This window comes from Typopeltis vanoorti, chromosome 1 (assembly GCF_054136105.1).
Source record: "Typopeltis vanoorti isolate ZY-2024b chromosome 1, IOZ_Tvanoo_1.0, whole genome shotgun sequence".
Classification (NCBI taxonomy): domain Eukaryota; kingdom Metazoa; phylum Arthropoda; class Arachnida; order Uropygi; family Thelyphonidae; genus Typopeltis; species Typopeltis vanoorti.
The window spans coordinates 56241321-56260096 of NC_143549.1; the positions used below are offsets into that span (position 1 = coordinate 56241321).

General features: G+C 34.5%; 1 protein-coding gene across 1 annotated transcript; it reads right to left on the bottom strand.

Moving 5' to 3' along the window:
* Window positions 1-611: 611 nt before the first annotated feature.
* LOC150109995 (monocarboxylate transporter 9-like) lies at window positions 612-17877 on the bottom strand. Its single transcript, XM_090400649.1, has 3 exons — window positions 17748-17877; window positions 8913-9818; window positions 612-766 (listed from the first exon to the last, which is right to left on the bottom strand). The coding sequence occupies exons 1-3, from the start codon at window positions 17875-17877 to the stop codon at window positions 612-614; spliced, it is 1191 nt and encodes a 396-aa protein (XP_090256775.1).
* Window positions 17878-18776: the final 899 nt, after the last annotated feature.

The window sequence follows — 18776 nt, forward strand, 5'->3', positions numbered from 1 at the left end:
TTTCCCTAACCAGGCCATCCCCAGTTTCATCAATATACAAGTTAAATAGGAGTGGTCCAAGCGTAGCCCATTAGTATCCGCATTCTCTTAGATTCGTCACCTCCATACAGCAGTGTTTCATACCTATCACACAACAGCGCTCCAATCCATGCCACAAGCCTATTTGCATTCCCATCTTTTTTTTAGGTTTGTATAATTGCTCCTGTGTGGAATTCTCAAATATTAAAAGAAATACTGTACTCAGAATTACAGTGTTGTCCACAAGAGAATAAGAACTCCAACATTAATATTCTTCATATACCTTTATTATACAGATGCGTTATTCAAATTGTTTTACAATTTACTAATTACATTTATCAGTATATAGAGATTATCGCAGAAATAAAACAAATGCTTTCACATATAACTTGTGTGTTACAAGAAAGCAAGAACCACTTGATTTCTTGTACTGCACTTTTATTTTTAATTGAACAAAAGAGTTTGCCAAACCTTAAAAATCATGTGAGCATCATAAATTCCTTTCAGTTTTTACTGTAGCTTTTCTTATTTAGTTGTTAGTACAATAATTGAATAATTAATGGTGATGGAATAGTAAGAGAGTATTATAAAAACTATTCATCAACAAAGTGCAGTATATCAATAGTTCTGGAATTTCTCGTATTTCTCTTTTTTCTAAGACAGATCAACAGCAATCCTGATGTAGTCACAAGGACACTTTGAATATAAAAGAGCCAATCATAACTCTTCAGTATATCCCTGAAATAGCCTATAAAGAAAGAAAAAAGTAATGACTTCTTAAATGATTTTCTCAAATAGTGGTCAATGGAAAACTGCCCATTGATTATTTTTTTGTTAAATATTAGAATTTTAAAAGAAAACAATAAACAAAATTGAGAGTATGATCCTTAAATTTAGGTAGTGACCCAATATTTCTAATAATGATACATTATAAAGAATATTTTCATCTTTTGAATCGCATATAAATCTAGGCCATCAGTCCTGAACCAACTGATAATCACATGGTAACTAAAATATTATCAAAGATTAACATAGGGATTTTTGTATCAAAGATTAACATAGGGAATTCACTACCATATTTTATTCTCAAAGGAAATATTCAAGGTCGATTTAGCTCTTAATGAAAGGCATCAAAGAAGAGGAGTATGGGCAACTGCTGATATATGGTGGTTTGTAACCCTATGTATTATTGTCTGAAATAGCAGGAAGGTTTTATGAACAATATCATTGAATTTTGAAATTTTTTGTTACAAATAGGTAATAAAAACAGCTAAAAAACATTTCATGTAGTCAGAGAATGGAGTCAAACGTAAAATGGTCTTTCCTCCAGTGCAATGCTATAGAATAACAAATTCTATTTCCACATGGCTAAACAAGATAAAAATTACTTGAGTGCTATTTTAGGAAATTTTTCACAGACAGGCGATATAGTTATCAGCAAGAATTGTAATCGTATGAGTTACAATTCAGGATGGTAACTTGCTCACACATCCAGCTTCCATTATCAGGCATGCTGTGTACTTGTTTGTGATAATATGAGTCAGATATTTTTAAACCTCTTCCAAATGGAAAACTTCTTCTGGGAGGGATCATCACCAGTGTATGCAGCACTTTTGAACTCACTGCTCTGGCCTACTGGAAAGTTATGGCTTACATCAAAAAAAGTTATAGCTTGCAAGAAAAAAAAACTCGTTTTTTTTCCCTCTGAAGTTATCACTATCAGTTGGAGGTGATATCTGCAAATGGCGAGCTCGCTCATCTCTCCTTGGATGAGCAGACAGCTTCTGGAGGAGAGGGAAAGTGTGTGTGTGGGGGGGGGGAGCCTTGCAGGGAAGACCACTGTCAACCTCTCAACTACCCTTTCACCTCCACCATGTAATGCTATTTTTTTCCATCTCAACAATTTTGGACACCTGCAAATTGCTAGCTTGCTCATCTCTGGTTGTCAGTTTGAGGTGACATCACTAAAAGATATCTGCAAATGGCATGCTTGCTCATCACCCTGGTTATCACTTTGAGGTGACATCACTATCCTCAAATGGTGAGCTTGCTCATCTCCCCTTTGATATATTCGAGCCACTGAGATAAAGTTTGTCCCATGATGTCACAAAGTAAGATAAACTCACATCAACATCAAATCCACCAGCATACAAAAACATGTCTGTGAGTCATCTGCAGGAAAGTTTAATTTTTGAAGGAATGGTCAGGGTAAGGGTCAGGTAAACAGTACTGTAAGGAAAAACAATCGAATCAAGTGCCTTTTCAGTAACAGCAATCGTTCATCCCATGTAGCTATCCTATTGTGTTGTGGTGTTTTGTGTCCAGTAAAGTAAAATAATGGGTGAGCCACACAAGTCTTTGAAATTTTCTTTCTTCAGGAAAATAGCATGAGACAAAACTCTTCACATAGCTTTAAAAGGATGGAAACCTGTTATTATTTTAGAAGAAACATACATTGTGATGTATTTATTCAGGACCACTTGCGAAACGTTATGCAGGAAGTGGTCTAATATTCGTGGCTATTTACAAAGAAGAGTTGATTACGAAATGGACCTTGGTGACTGTTATATTCTGAAATGCCAAGATGGGGAACTAATGCTTGATGATACAGGAGCTGGTGGATGTAAAGTTTTTTCTATTAGTTGTGAAAAAGCTAAGAGATTAAGTTATAAGGGGATAAAAATCCATTAAATAGCTGTTTGGCTTTTTTTCTAAGCTGAGAGGTTTTCACCAAAAATGTACATCGTTGATAATCATTTACTATTTTTGGAAACTGAATTACAGCAATTTGTATCATGAGGGAAAATTATCTTTAATCATCTAAATTCACCAATCGTAAAATTAGACCTTTAAGAGTTTATTCAATTTGACAAATATTCTCTATTTTGGGATATTTATGAACATTTTACAAAAACTGCTTGTGTATATCTGGTGACAAAAGAATACACAGAAAGTTTAATATGGCATGGTGTCATTTCCAGACAGATACAATATCAAATGTATTGAGCTGTGCTTACTATGGTATCAGGTCTTAAGATTCTTTTGTATGACTAACTATTTTGATGCAATATAACCAAGAAACAGTGAGTAGCAAACATTTTCTTTATTGAAATCTTTGGAAAATGTTAACAGTGTAAACTAAATATTGTGAAATAATTTTAGGTAATTACACGTTTTTTCGAATTTGTTCTGTGAATATACTTGTAAATAGTATTTCAGCAAAATAAAATATCCATTTGCAAACTTAAATCAACAAAGATGTGTATTGTTGTTGTGTTTTTCCACAGTGAAGTTTTTACTCAGTTATTCTGATTATAATTTGATATTTAAATCCACAACTTTATACCTTAATGTAATTCTGTTTTATTATTGTAAAAAAATCACTACTGTGAAATTAATGCCAGGAATGGGAAAAAAGTGGTGAAAACTGATATCCATGTAATTGATTATTTTAGAAAATTGTCTAATGTTACCTATTGACATTGTTTGAGTTACCTGTCTATAAACATTTCGTTAACATACTCGAAAACGCCAACTGTTAGAATATGGTGATTTTACACAGACAATAGATAATTTAACCCAAAAACATGCTTAAACTCTTAAAACTTTGGTATAGAGAAATGGTTTCTAATCTGCAGATAGCACAAATACAAATTTTGTCTTTTCCCAAACAAAGTAAGATAAAAACACAACAGCATGCAAAAACATTTCTGTGATTCATCTGCATGAAAGTTTCATTTTTGAAGGAACAGTCAGGTTAGGGTAGGGTAAACATTACAATAAGGAAAAAGAATCAAGTAGAGTGACTTTAGACTTAAGGCAATCATTCATCAACTGCAGCAATTGTATTGTATTGTGTTGTGGTGTTTTGTGTCCAGTCAAATAAAAATAATGGGTGAGCCACAAAATTCTTTGAAAGTTTCTTTGTGTAAAGTTCTAATTGTTTGGAATTTGTAACAGAAAGTTAACATAAAATAAAAGATCAGAGCTAATAATAACTGAAATAATAATAAATAACTGTTTATTTGTGGTGTTGTGGTGTTTTGTGTCTAGTCAAATAAAAATAATGAGTGAGCCACAAAATTCTTTGAAAGTTTCTTTGTGTAAAGTTCTAATTGTTTGGAATTTGTAACAGAAAGTTAACATAAAATAAAAGATCAGAGCTAATAATAACTGAAATAATAATAAATAACTGTTTATTTGTGGTGCCAAATGAAGTAATGTAAGAAGAATGAAGGAAAACGAATATGAAAAATCTACAGTGGGTGAAAAATATGAAGTTTTTTTATGTTCTCATTGTTATCATTGATGTTCAATTTCTTTTGAATATGACTTCAGCATTATTTCCTAAAGAAATTTGTATTTTTGATGGAATTATTGTAAGATGTGCCTTGACAAAATCACCATTTAGTTGGAATGAATTACCTGAAAGAGTTAAAAAACACAATTCTTGGTTAAAAATAATCATCAGCTGAAGTAGGAAATTTGTTCACTATCTCTGGACAAACTAAGAGAATGGATTATATAATCAACATGCAAATATCAAATATTGCTTGCCTAAGGAAGAGAAAAATCAAAAACATTAACAGTTTTAATAGGCAGACCTGTTGTAGATTTGAATGATCTGCGATGACCAAAACCTGAAAAAATTCCATGTTATTTTATATGTTTCTGGAAATATAATGAAAGATTTTGTGCTGCTAACAATACTCAAAAATATATGTATTGGTTAAAAAAAATAAAAATATAACCCTTAATTTTACTACAATAACAAATTCCCAATGATCACAAATGAATAAACTTTCATATGAAGGTCACATTGTTGAAAACCACATGATGGCAATTCTGCAACCATGGGAAGAACCTTTGAACAACAGTGAACATTTAACAATAAGAAGATTAAGGAACATAAAATAGATTGTATTTTTAACTTTATTTATTTTCTGTTTGTTAGATTCAGTAAACACAATTTGAAAATAATATATCACAAATAAAATGTGTAAATTTAAATGAACAAATGAGTGTTGTTGATGGTTGATGTGTTATGCAAATTTAAGTAAGACCATATATATATATATATATATATATATATATTTTTTTTTTTTTCTTGTGAAATTTCTTGCCACAAACTAACCAAAGACTTCTTTTTTTAAAAAATCCACTCAGTGATTTAAAAGTCTTATTTGTTCATGTAAGCTCTCAAATATTTCAAGAAACTGTCAAATCTTGGAAGCAAAAGGAATCAGGTGTTAAAATTAATAGCCAGAATTTTTAGTGAAGAAGATTTCACCTGAAAAGTGACAATTTTGTTACTATATCTGTAGATACCTCCACCAGAGTAGGAAAAATCAGTGATACTAAAAGTCGCTGTTAGAATTTGATTATTTTACAGAGAGACAGTAGATATTTTAACCCATCACATTACCAAAACTCTTAAAAAGTTTGGTGTAGAAAATAAGAAGGTGTCGTATAATGTGCAGATAACATAAATAGAAACTTGAGGAGTGTGAAGACAGAATAAATTAATTTTCAGACAATGTAACAAGAAGAAAATAGGCAAAAAAACAACTTTTATGCTGTTTTCAAAAATAAAGAGAAGGTACATTTTTATTTTCTTTGCAAACATTTGTACATGATAAAAGTTTAAAAACATCTGACTGGCAGTCATAACTTATTTTTTCAAAACTTGACAACACATACTATTTCATTAGGAGAACGAAAAAAAAAGACAGACGTGACAGCAAATCATGTAATTGTATCTTTTGAAATGAATAAAGTTCAAATGAATTAAATAGTGACAAATTATTGCTATATCTGTAGGTGTTTCCAAGAGACTAGTATATTTCTTCATCAGTTTGGAATTAAAGTGTTACTGTCAGCATTTGGTGATTTAATATTTCAGCAATATAAAATATGCATTTGTAACTTAAATGAACAAATATGTGTGTTGTGTTGTGTTGTGATTTCCACAGTGAAACGTTACTCAGTTATTTTGATTACAAGTTAATATATAAATCCATAACTTTATACCTTAATGCAATTATCTTTAATTATTGTAAAAAAATGAAAAAAACTGATATCCTGTAATCAATTATTTTAGAAAACTGTCTAAATGCTACCTATTGTCATTGTTTGAGTTATCTGTAAACATTTCGTTCACATACTCGAAAACCAGGAAGTGATAATCTCTAATAGAATGTTGGTGTCATAAGAACACAGAAGGATCATGCAAAACATCAAAAGGGAGGATATAAGTCATGAAAAGACAACATGTTGAGTTGTATGCTCATCTAAATATATCATATAGTCTAAAGATTTAAATGATTGGAACCTGGTAACATGGAAATTAAGCTAATTACAAAGTATACTACAAAGCTAATATTCATTTGAAATAATAAGAAATAACTATTTATTTGTTGTGATGGCAATAGAAGTTTCTAAAAAGAAAACGCTAACAGAGAGTTCAAAACCTTGTTTGTCTCATTTCTGTTACTTAAACTTACTAATTCTAAAGAAAAAAAAAATAAATTTCAGTTTCAGAAGTAGTTAAGAGCATAAGGAATCGAAGGTAAAATTAATAGTCAGAGAAGGACAATCAGGTTATTTATTTATTTATTTTGCTCTGTTATTCTGATTAGAATTATATGTATTGGTTTAAAAAAAATAAATAAATATGTAAGCATTAGTTTTACTGAAGTAACAATTCACACGATCAGAATGAATAAAGTTTCAGAGGTGTGTGTGTCACATAGGAGAAAATCATGTGAAAGTAAAAAAAAAAGAGCAAAACTGATATTCCAGTAGTTAATTATTTTAGAAAATGTGAACATGATAGAAAAAAAAAGATTGTATGTGTGTGTATTGTAGTGTTTTGAGTATCCAGTAAAGTAAAAAAAAAACTCATTTCATTTGTCAGAATTCCATACTTTAACCATAACCCAGAATTCCAAAAACACGATGTCACACAGACCCACAACAAAACTGCATTTCAGCACTTCAACTCTATGATGTAATTTTGGACAGAAACCATGGTAAAACATAGCATGAGGCAAAGGGTAAATGAAATTACCGAAACGCACATTAACCTATAAGGAATAAAGAGTTAACTGCATTTTCCAGACTTTGTGTTTGTGTGTTTTGAGCTGTGAATATATGGTTAAAAATCAATAATTTGAAATATGTATTGTTTTCAGAACTTAACTAGTTCTAAGATGCCCCATTCTGGAAAGAAAGTAAGTTAATATTTTTTGGTTAACTTAAACATAGCAAGTGATATTTGTAATTTCAATGATTACTGCTCGTATGTTTTGATAAGTGCAATTCTAATTCTAATACTGAATAGTTTTCATAACAATAATCATAGGGTACATACATTAGAGAGTATCACATGATACTCTCTAATTAGCGACTTTATTAGGGATACATTAGAGACTTTTTATGCGTGTCTGTGTGTGGTTGAGGGACACCAGTGATAGCATATAATTAATTATTTGAAATGTCTAAATGCTGCCACCAGCTCTCTTGACTCTAACTAAAAATTCCCATAATCATCTATTGACAAGAAAAGTGCATGTCTGTGTGTGTCTGAGGGGGGGGGACACATTAATGATAGTTTGTAATTAATTATTCAGAAAATGTCTAAATGCTGCCTCCATCTCTTCACTCTAAACTAGAATTCTCATACTCAATAACAGGAATGAAACATCACAAACCTATATTGGAAAATTCGTACTGCCAACTATAGACAAGAGAAATCACAACATGACATCAATCACAGATTTGTGTCACCCCTGGAAAATTCCAAGATACCTTATCTCTAATCATCACCCACAAGCATCTATGTGAACAAACACACACTAGTGATGTCACTGAGACATATGTTTCCCAGAAAATTCCAAACTCATAACATCATGATTCCTTATCTCTAACTGTCACCCACAAAGCCTTACGCGAACCAAACGCATCACGTGATGTCCCTGACAGATACCCCCCCCAGCGAAATTACGAACATTCCGTACTCTATCTTATCTCTTCCATCACCCACAATTCCATACGAAAACCATTTACTTATCTACATCTCATAACAACACACATCCATGCCACTGACGTCGCTACCCCCATTCGCCCTACCCCTATTTGGTTTCAATGGCCCCACCAATCACACCACGAATCGTTATTATCCACTAATATATCTTCATTTTCAATTGAAAACACTAACGTCACTTATTTACAACTAACAACGTCACAACTAACAAATTACATCACTTATCATAATCTGAAAACAACACACACATCCAGGACATGGATTGCGCTTCCCCCATATACCCTACCCCTATTTTGTTGCAAACGCGAACAAAACAAGCAACGTAACGTCACACACAAATATGTTCCCCAGAAAAATTCCAAACATTCCAATCACATGACGTCACACACATAATGACGTCATTATATTATCAACCAATCATGTCACGATTCCTTCTTATCTTATCTTGATCTTGATCTTGTCACTAGTGCCTGGTATAGTACTGTGCACGCCTTTTGTAGAAACCAACTGTATTGCTTTTAACTATTTCCCAGAAACTTGAATCATTTGAAAACTCTAGACTGATCATCTTTACATCAAAGTTTCAAACTAATTTTCGGTTTCAATCATCCCTTTACATTTCATAGAAGACAATCTTATGTTATTCATCATCCTCAGTGTCACCCATGCTTTCTAGTTATTTTCCTAAAAGTTTTTTCCCCTGGACAAATAATTTATTATTTCTCATTATATTAACAGTTTAAATATTACAATCAAGCCAGTTACAGTTATGATTTAATTTAATTGACCTACAGATAGGATCATCTATTAAATCTTATCATTACGTTCCGTTAACACAATGTTTACTTACCAATGAGAATCGGCATGAGTAGAAGGATGAAACCAATCATACAGTGGGAGAGACCAAAAGAGAGGGAGATTATTTCCTTTCCCAGATAATCTTCAAGCAAAAGCTGATACAGTTGTGTTGCACTCATTGTCAACCCAAAGAGAGCAGACAATATCATCAACGAAATGTAACTTTGTGCAAAAGGAAAGCAGATCATATCTATTCCGTTTATTAACATGATGATTGTGACAATGTTCTGAATGCTTGTGAATCCTATATTTGTGATCCATCCAATAAGCAGCTGGAAGAAAAAGCAAGTCAGAGAACAAGCAAAGACAAGGTAAACAGCATTATCCACAGTGATTTCCTTATCAATTGCGTAATCTATGATAACAGTCTGGAAAATAAAGTTACCAGACATAAGTGTAATGAAGGCAAGCTCAATTAAAATGAATATTGGTGAAATCAGCAATTCCCCCACGATTTTCAATGTAGACAATACAGACTTCAGATATGTATCTGAAGAATGGCTTACAATTTTGTTAGATTCGTCAATATCTGATACTCTTTCGTCAGAACGGAGGAAAGTGTTTTCTGAGGCAGTCACGTTCATATTTTTCAGTAAATAACTCTGTTGCGGTTCTTCATCTGCTACTGGCAAAAGAGGATTATCAGAAGGTGATATTGCAACTGGGGGCTGTCTAATTAGGATTGCTGCTAATGTTACATGCATTGTTGTTGCGCCGAGAAGAAGAAATGCCCCTCGTAGTCCATAATTTCCAACGAAGCTTTCCATTAAGCCTGGTAAAACTAATCCTCCAATGGACTGACCAGAGTACACAATTCCCAATACACTAGACTTCATGGTTTTAAAATTTAGAGTGATTGTAACAGGAACTGTTATATGCAACATACCAGAACCTATGCCTAAGTAAAAAAAATATAAATAAATAAAATCATCATTAAGTATAAAAGTAATAAATTCCAGTTTAACAACATTTGCATAAATACAGCACGCAACTTTCAGATCTCTAAATAACGGGGAAACGTTGGCTTACACAAGACTACAGAATTCATCTCACACCTAAAAATAAAGAACATCCATGCCTATCTCTTCCTCCATAGCTCAGATCTATCGCTAATTAATAGAAATAGGAACTTCAGCAACAGAATCAAATTGCAACTATACCAGATGACAATTAGTCCTATAATCGCCTATGCCTCTCCGGCCTGGAGCCACACCTCTAATGCTAACATTATCAAAATACAGCGAGTGCAGAACAAGTGCTTGAGAATGATTCTGAACGCCCCGTAGTATGGTAGAAACAATCAACTCCACAGAGACACAAATATTCCCTATATTTTCTCTTTTCTACGATCCTTAGCAACCAAGTTTTTCCTAAAGACGTTCATACACCCCAACGATTTGGTTCAGCAAGCTGCAGCATACAAACCAACGGACATATTCAAATATAGAAGACCAAAAGCTATATTAGCCTCCTTAGTCTCCATGCATAAACTCCATGCCCATTCAGGGCGAGCAATCTGCTCATAAATTTTACCTTTACTGTAACCATAACAGATAGCGGGGAATATGAAAAGCATCTTGCTTCACCCCTAAAGACATAAATGTCAATTGTCAATATCTCTTCCTGCTGCTCGGCGGAGAAGGTCAACGATGTGTTTTTCTTTAAAAATGCTATCATATAGCTCATAATAACAATAAAATGTATAACTTACCTACTCATTTAATGATATCGCTTTTTTATGAATAACGTTTCATGCAAAACTGCTGACTGAACTGAAAAGACGGACCTATGGTCTTGTAGGATCTTTATAAACAAAGGGAAACACCAAAAACCATGCGTACACATTTGTTCTGGACAGACTAAAATTTCTTGATGTTCGAAGATGATATGTGACTATAGACTAGTGACATAAACGTTAGTATTGGTCAGCTGGTTGATTTATAAAGAACCAATGTGTTATCAGCGCTTAATTGACACTACGTCTATATCATAGGAAACGCAGCCCCAAATGAAGTCTTTTCAGCTCTTGGTTGCCATGGGAGGAGAGTATCAAACATAAACACTGGACCATACGGAGAAGTTTTTCTTCTCATAAATTAAACTGCAGCACTTTTATATTCATTTAGGTTTCTCCATTTCCGGAATCAGAGTTCAAGATCTGACCTTTGCAAACGCCTAGTTATTAGCTGATGGGAGAGTGACTATGTTAGTATTGTTGTTTCGTCTTCATTAAAAGAACCAAGACGGTCAAAACCGCAATGTAAATAGTGAATAACATTATTTACAGCCATGTATATAAGGAATAACTGCGTTCAGAAGATCTGAACAGTAGAATTTAACAGTGAGTTTTCAGTCACTTCGGTAGGACCTAATAAGATGAATTAAGTAGATGAGAAAATAAGCTGCTATGAGTTTGTGAAGAAGGCGGTTATTCTAAATCGTATTAAATGCTTTGGCTATATCGAGAAAGATGGTATCTGTCTGCTGTTTCCAATTGAATCTAACTGCGATGTACAGTTTTCTGGACTTGCATGATGTTAAGTGGCCTGAACGAAAACCAATTGTTTATCCGATATAATATTAGTTTTCTTTGACACTTCCTGCAGTCTTATTTGAATTACTTTCTCAAATATCTTTCCAAGACATGAAAGGTGGCTGACGAGACAATACTTCTGAAGAAATTGCTAAGATTTCCCTGGCTTAGGAAAGCTTTGCGATTTAACTTTTTGATGATGATGATGTGCATGATAACCCTGTGCGAGAGACAATTGATGACTTTATTTGTGATTTCATCACCACCTAGTGGCTTTGTTGTTCTAACGTGTTTTAATAATTCTGTGAAATTCATCTGGTTGAGCGAATATCCACTTGAAGAATAGTCAAGCTTTAATTCACGGAATACGGTATTTAGATTAAAATTACGATGCGCTTTCGTAATAAATGATAGATCCGCAAAAGTGTAATTCTGGCTACAGTGTAACGCAAGACTATCAGCAAAGGCTTCTGCTTTTTCTCTGTCACGATTTGCAATAATCGGCTCGCCGTGTATTGGCGGGATTTGATTATGCACTGTATGAAGAGATTTAAAACGTTTCCATAACGACTGATCATATGGCTTGTAGAAACGAAGTGATCTTTCCCACTGCAAATCTTTGAGAGCGTAACGAGCCAACTTTGTGGGGCACTGAGCTCTTTAGCGTCCTTCAAGAACCAGATTTTTATGATAACGACATTTGCTTTTATTTTTTGGTTGATGAGGGTGAAAGTTTCCTTGAACAGTTGACTGGTTTGAGTTTGCACGTACTGAAGTTCATTATTGAGCGTCAATTTACACTTTCAAATTTATGCCAGTATAGGGCCCATAAAGTTGACAAGAGCTGAGGGAAGCTTGCCCAATTGGTAATGGAAGAACTGACAAGAGTGTTATCGCTGTCGTTACTCAAGGGGAGTAAAAGTAAAAACTGGGGCTTACGATCGGAACTAAGGTCTTCGACAGCCCTAGCTGATAATATAGAAAAGTTAGGAAAATAACAATGTCTAGAACATTAGGACAGCCAGTTATTCCATAATGCGTAACTTCGAACGGACTTGCAGTCGTAGTGTCGCTATTTATGGCGAGTTCGTTAAGATTCTGCCATTATGATTTGTAACTAAATACCCTGGAACAGCAGGGTATTTAGATCAAAATCACTAGCTACTAGCATCGTTTGTGTCCAGTAATGTAATTAGGCAATGTCTTAAATCAGTAACTGCGCACTGGATGAATTGTCAGTTTACATCACCCGTTCCCTAGTAACCTCTATATTTGTGTTGTGGGATTCTCAATTTCGTTGCGTGTTATATTTCGCTTAATAAAAATAGCAGTACCACAACCTCCTGGCATTTTGTACAAAAGGGAGAAGTTCCTAAGTTTTGGTTTCTCATATGGGCAGAGATGAGATGACCAGTAGCAAATCGATTCAGAAAAGGATAGTAAAATATTCGAGTTTGTGTATTTTGTTGATGATGCCATTAGTATTCTAGTATGCTACTGTAAGGAGTTAACCGCAGTAGTTATGTTTTCCATCAAGTGCAGAGTGAATAATTTGTATGTTTTCACAAATCTGGTTGTAGAATCTTGTGTGGGGATTAGTTTTACTGAAGTCTATCAACATTTCCTCGAAGGAGGCTGCTACTGTGCCGACTTTCTTTGGTTAAATGCAAAATGCTGACCGGAGCGGTTGTTATTTTCGAGGACATTGTCTTGGCATATAATTTCGGTACTGTTGTTGTTATTTAATTTGAAGGAATAAACGAAGTATAATTTCGTACATCCTTTGTGGTCTTCTTATTGATTAGTTGTTTTTTATAGCCCTTATCATTTGCTGGATCAGGGCCGCCAGATTAGTACACTTTGCAAGTGCAGTTTGGAGATTATTACAGGAAGCCGTTGGATGGTTATTACCACACTTAACGCAACGGAACTCTGCTTTACAGCAAAGCGCATGAACACATTTCGGACAGCGATAGCAGTGGTCTGATGAAACGTTCCGCGAAAGAGGTTCTGTTTTAACCAAAAGATAACAAACCGTTTTAATATCGCACATTTTACGCCGCTCCTTACTGATTTCTCTCAAAATTAAAGGCAAGAGACATTTGTCGGCTCGACGCATACGAAAGATCCTTATGGGATCCAAGTCCTGTTTTTTTTTAGCCCAATCATTATCTGTCGGGAAACACCGATTCTGTAATTCCTCCCAGCACTGCTTTCAAAATTTTATCGCTCTGAAACCATACTCTAATACCGTGCCTAACGAATTGCCGTTACGTTACCATACCGTAACCATAGCTGTCTTCGGTTGAATACAGATCCCATTATCGGAGGTTTTAGCTGAAGAGCTTACTTTTTCTGCTTTTCATAGAACACGCTACTGCCAACTTGCTCCTTTGCAGGAAGAATGACTTGGGAGGGGAACACATTCTCTAGAATTACTACTACTAGTAGTTGCGTCCATATTAGTAGCAGGCTCAGTGGTGATGGTTCCTTTCCGAAATGTTTTCCTACAACTTCCGAAAATTCTTCAGGATATGAGATTACATCTTGAGTTCAAACATGGAACCAGAGGAGTTGTCTGTGGCTGACTGAAATAGACATCAAGTCTTTCCGGCCAAACGGCTTCGTCTATACCGACTGGGTTAGGGAGGCTCTTAAGGCTCTGCTTAGGCGTGTGGATCAGAATCCGTTTTTATTTTTTTTTTAATAAGAAATTAATGGCAGACATATCACATGACTTTCTTCTCCTGCTGACCTTGGGAATTTGGTTTAAAAGGCTGACACAAAACTTCGTTTTTAATTCAGATTGAACCTAGTGTGTGCGTCTGTTTTGTTTGTTTTTTCAACGTACAGATTCCCACTGTAACTGAGACTGTCTTTCTACAACAGGTCTTTCTCACTATCTTTCTTTCTTCCTTTTTTTTTTTTTTTTAAGGTTTGTAGCCCATATTTGAAACGAATGGCAACGTAATAAGTTGGATCTAGCCAGTAAATTTCGTATCTGGCAATACACTCAGTTTTCTGAATAGCATGAGCGCATGGTAGAAATCAACATTGTCGCATAACAAATCTCCTATTTTAAGGAATAATTTATATCACTAATATGAATGGCAGGAAATAAAAGAATACGTAAGTGACTGACCAGTTTGTCACTCGAGTCACCAAATACAGCTATCATGAAAAAAAAAAACACTATCTACTCAAAAAATCAGCTAATCTTTAGAACTCTTTCAGAATTCAATGGCTATCAAATTAAACATTCCTGTAATACATTGCTGTAATACAATGAGAAACGAACTAGAGTTTTAGTCATCTTGGTGTAATTAAATTGTAACGTTATTTAAGAAATACTTAATGGTATACTTTTATTTTGTAAAATATTTTATAAAAGCAGTAAAATTTTAAATACCATATTAATTTCCTAAGGCCTGTGTAGTTCGACCTAGGTTCAATTTCCTAGGTTTAATTTCCTAAGGCCGCTTGAAGTTCGACCTAGGTTCTAGTCTAGTCGCTGACTGGAGGAACTTTTTCTAAGCCTATCTTCGACCGGTTCCCGAGTTAGTCGATCTCTTGCACAGGGAAGCCGGTTTTTCCTCCCGGAAACTCGGGTTTTCGTCACTTAAACTCAAGAAAATCGACCGTAGTATCCACATTATTTCAGACAGTGACATATCTTACTAGAGTAAGGTACCAAAATATGGAAGCACTTGTTTGCCAGCATCTTCATCGGTGGCTGCTATAATTAGTGATAGACATGGGCCAGCTATCTCTGATTGGCTACCAGTGGAGATTGAACTGCCCACTCAGTCTCCAAAAGAGCTAGATAGGGTATAAAGGCCTCGCCTACTCCATATTAGGGAATAAAAGGCATTAATTGATTTTTTTATTAATTTCCTTATTATTTTAAAGAAAGTAAATTAATCTACTTCAATAAAACATACAAAATATGCAAAAACAGTACAATCACATCACTTTCGATTAAATATTTGTAACAAATGATGACACACACACACACACACACACACACACACACACTACTCATTCTCAACATGAAGTATTCGATTTTGCTCTTCTTCTAAAGAAGTTATAAGTAAGCTACAACTATTGCAACATATATCCCCTATCATAGAGAGAAAAGTACTAAGTGGAATTGGTGGAGGGGAAATAGAATCCCAATTTTGCATAATGTTTTTCCTGACGTACATTCGCATCCTATCTTATTTTATTTTATTATTTTTTCCCACCTGTTAGCAAATTTTGATAATTAATTTTCCTGTTCTCCTCTTCCCTATTGCCTACAAATCTGAACAGCCTATATAAACGGTTGCCAGCTAAGTTCATTATCTTGCCCACTAGTTATTATTTGAGGCACGACAATGCCCTTTCAATTTCGTATTCTTAGTCCTGACAAATCATTGTCTAGCATAAAAACTGGTCTTGTATAAGTTTAATATATATATATATATATATACACATACACAGATGTGGTAAGAAACGTTTATTGGGTTCAACAAGAGGCTTTTGCTAGAATGAATCTGTTCCCGATTTTATCATTGCTGTACAAAGCGAAATTTGTCAGTTATTCACGATTATTTCTAAAATAATCTTGAAACTTCATTGTAGGGCAACAAGTAATACGGTATACTTCAGGCACCTATAAATACTCCAAGCATAGTCATTGTACTTTATGAATGAGGATACTGTCACATATACCTTTCGTGTAAAATCAAGGAATATTCTAAAATAAATTTCTATTGGAAGAAAAATTACTTGTGGACTGAGTTGAGAATAATTAATGAACAGTTCTACTCCTCTGAAGAATCGCAGTTGATGACAAGATTTTACATAATATCGTAAATGAACTAAATGCTAAATAAAAAGTACTGATGTTATTAATATACCGTAATTTCAGTTAATGTTTCAAGTAAGTGGCAGTTCTAAATCTGTAACTCATAAATTTAGCTGGTTCACGTTTCATATGAAATTGTTAATCTCATATTAATTAATAAAATGAGACAATTTATCGAAAGTGTATCCTCAGAGATTTTAACGAGCCTGCCCTCTTCGTCGTCAAATTTCGTAATTCCATGATAACGTACCAGTAAGCTGTTCGGATTCCAGTCAAAGTCTGGTCACTCACTTCTTAATACTCTCTATCACTTGCATATTCCCAAGAAAATGAAGCAGCTAAAGCTATGCACAGAATTCTCAAGATATGATCGCATCAAAGTCTTAGAAACAAAGAAGGGACCCTCCTTGTCAATATGTTTTTCTTGATATTCATGTGTATGTCCTTTTGAACTATTTAATCAACTTGGAAATATGGTCTCCAAGCTTCAGTTTTTTTTTTTTTTGTTCCCTATCACCCTAAATCCCCGACCTCATCAGTTTCTTCACTGCAGATTCATCCATGTAATACATAGCATGTACTCTTTTTATCCCAAAGTACAGTTACTTCCAAATGAAAACAGTAGCCACTAGCATTCACTATTCTATGTTTAGGTCATCTTGAAGAATCTCAACATCATCTTTATTATATACTGTTTTCGCTTCCCTAATTTAGCATCAACGCAAATAATTGGATAGCCTCCCAGTCATTCTCAATATAATTAATGCAGATTAAACAACAGTGGCTAATGTAAACACCAGTGGTTACCTGCTGACTCGTGGATTCCACTAATTACATATTACTCTCCAAGGTATATAGTATATCCACAGCGCTCTCTTATGTCGCCGGCTTCATAACCATTTTCTCCAATTTACGTAATAACGTTCAGTGTGCTATCCTGTTAAACCTTTTGCACATTCTAGCAGTATCGTGATGTAGCCATGTCTTTTATCCAACTCAACTTTCATTTTATTAGATCATATTCTTTACAATGCGCTGCTGACCTCCGCTGAGAATCATGTTCCTATCTGTTACTGGATTTTTTCCTATACTTTTTTTTTTCAATGATTCAGTGTTTCGTCGTCAAATCATCGGAACTACAAGATTCATAACTTTTAATTTTTTACAACTGAAAGGGATGCGAAGAGAAATTTCAAAGTAAATATTTCAAATAACCTCTCCAGAATTCACTCGAGGAACCACAAATATATATAAATATACGTTTAATACAAAACGAATTAATAAAAATTTATTCTTATTAAAACAATAGTGGGTTATTTACTATTCCTGATGATAAATCTAATCTAAAGTAATAAGAAACATAAAATTTCAATCTTCTCTTTACTATCAAAACTTTATTTAAAGCGTATTTGGCCTTTAAGTGAAATATTCGATTATAAGCTTACCAGAAACCAATCCATAGAAGATTATTAACCACTGTATGCTGTTTGCAAAAAAGCACGTGATTAATCCAGTTACTACGATGAAACTTCCTGCTAGTGCAACCTTGCGGGTTCCAAAGTTGTGGACTACCATTCCACTGAGAAGGGCTGTAAGAATGCAAAACAGTGTCCTGGATCTTACTCATACACTATTCTTATAGCAATTTAATGAGTGTAACAGTTGAATTGTTTCTACGAGGGTTGCAATTAAAATAGTGGTAACAACACTGTCAAGAAATACAGTTGGTAACTCAAACGTTATGCTTGATAAATAGAGGAACTAGTTTTAGTTACAGGTGCACAAGGCACAGCCGATTCTAACAAGTATCCTTGTTTGGAGAAGTAGGGTTGCCTACTCTCAGTGTGCAGAGCTGTAAGATATTTTTACAAGATTAGAACAACCATCTTGGATCAAGATCCAGGTTGCAAGAGGTAAAACTGCGAGCGACTTCTATCGCGACCTATAGGGAGGCCTGTGGAGATACTGCTCTATCCTACTGGATTGTCGCAAGAAAGGTCAGTATACATTTCGTGTGTGGGGAGATTTTCTTGCACGGCGATGAAAATATCCGTGCAAAAAAACTCGCCGTTTGAGATTAACATGTTGAGCTTGTTCGAGGAGTCATCGCGGTTGATCGGCGATGGACTGCACGCTAGCTGGTCCAGAAAACTGGGATAAACCACAAAAGTGCTTGGCACATCCTAAAAGAGAGGATAGGTATGCGTAAAGTTTCAGCTTGTGGGTCATCACTTGACTGAGATGCAAAAATGTCACAGGTACGCGGCAGCCGGTCTGTATTTGGAACAATACAGAAATGAAGGGTATTCATTCCTGAACCGTATCGTAGCCATTGATGAAACTTGGCAAGAGCTTATAAACTTGAATTGAAGTGACAATCCAACGAATGGCGTTATTCAGGATCACCGCATCAAAAACAAATTTCGCCAGGAACTTTAGCAAAGTTAAAGTCATGTTGATAGTCGCTTACGACG

Bases quoted from the DNA above. Each gene is read 5' to 3' on its own strand.
- LOC150109995 (XM_090400649.1), bottom strand. From the start codon at position 17,877: ATGGTAGTCCACAACTTTGGAACCCGCAAGGTTGCACTAGCAGGAAGT. The intron at 9,819-17,747 runs GTAAGCTTATAA...TTTTTTACTTAG, and splicing joins CTTCTATGGATTGGTTTCTG to GCATAGGTTCTGGTATGTTG. The intron at 767-8,912 runs GTAAGTAAACAT...CTTTCTTTATAG, and splicing joins ACTCATGCCGATTCTCATTG to GCTATTTCAGGGATATACTG.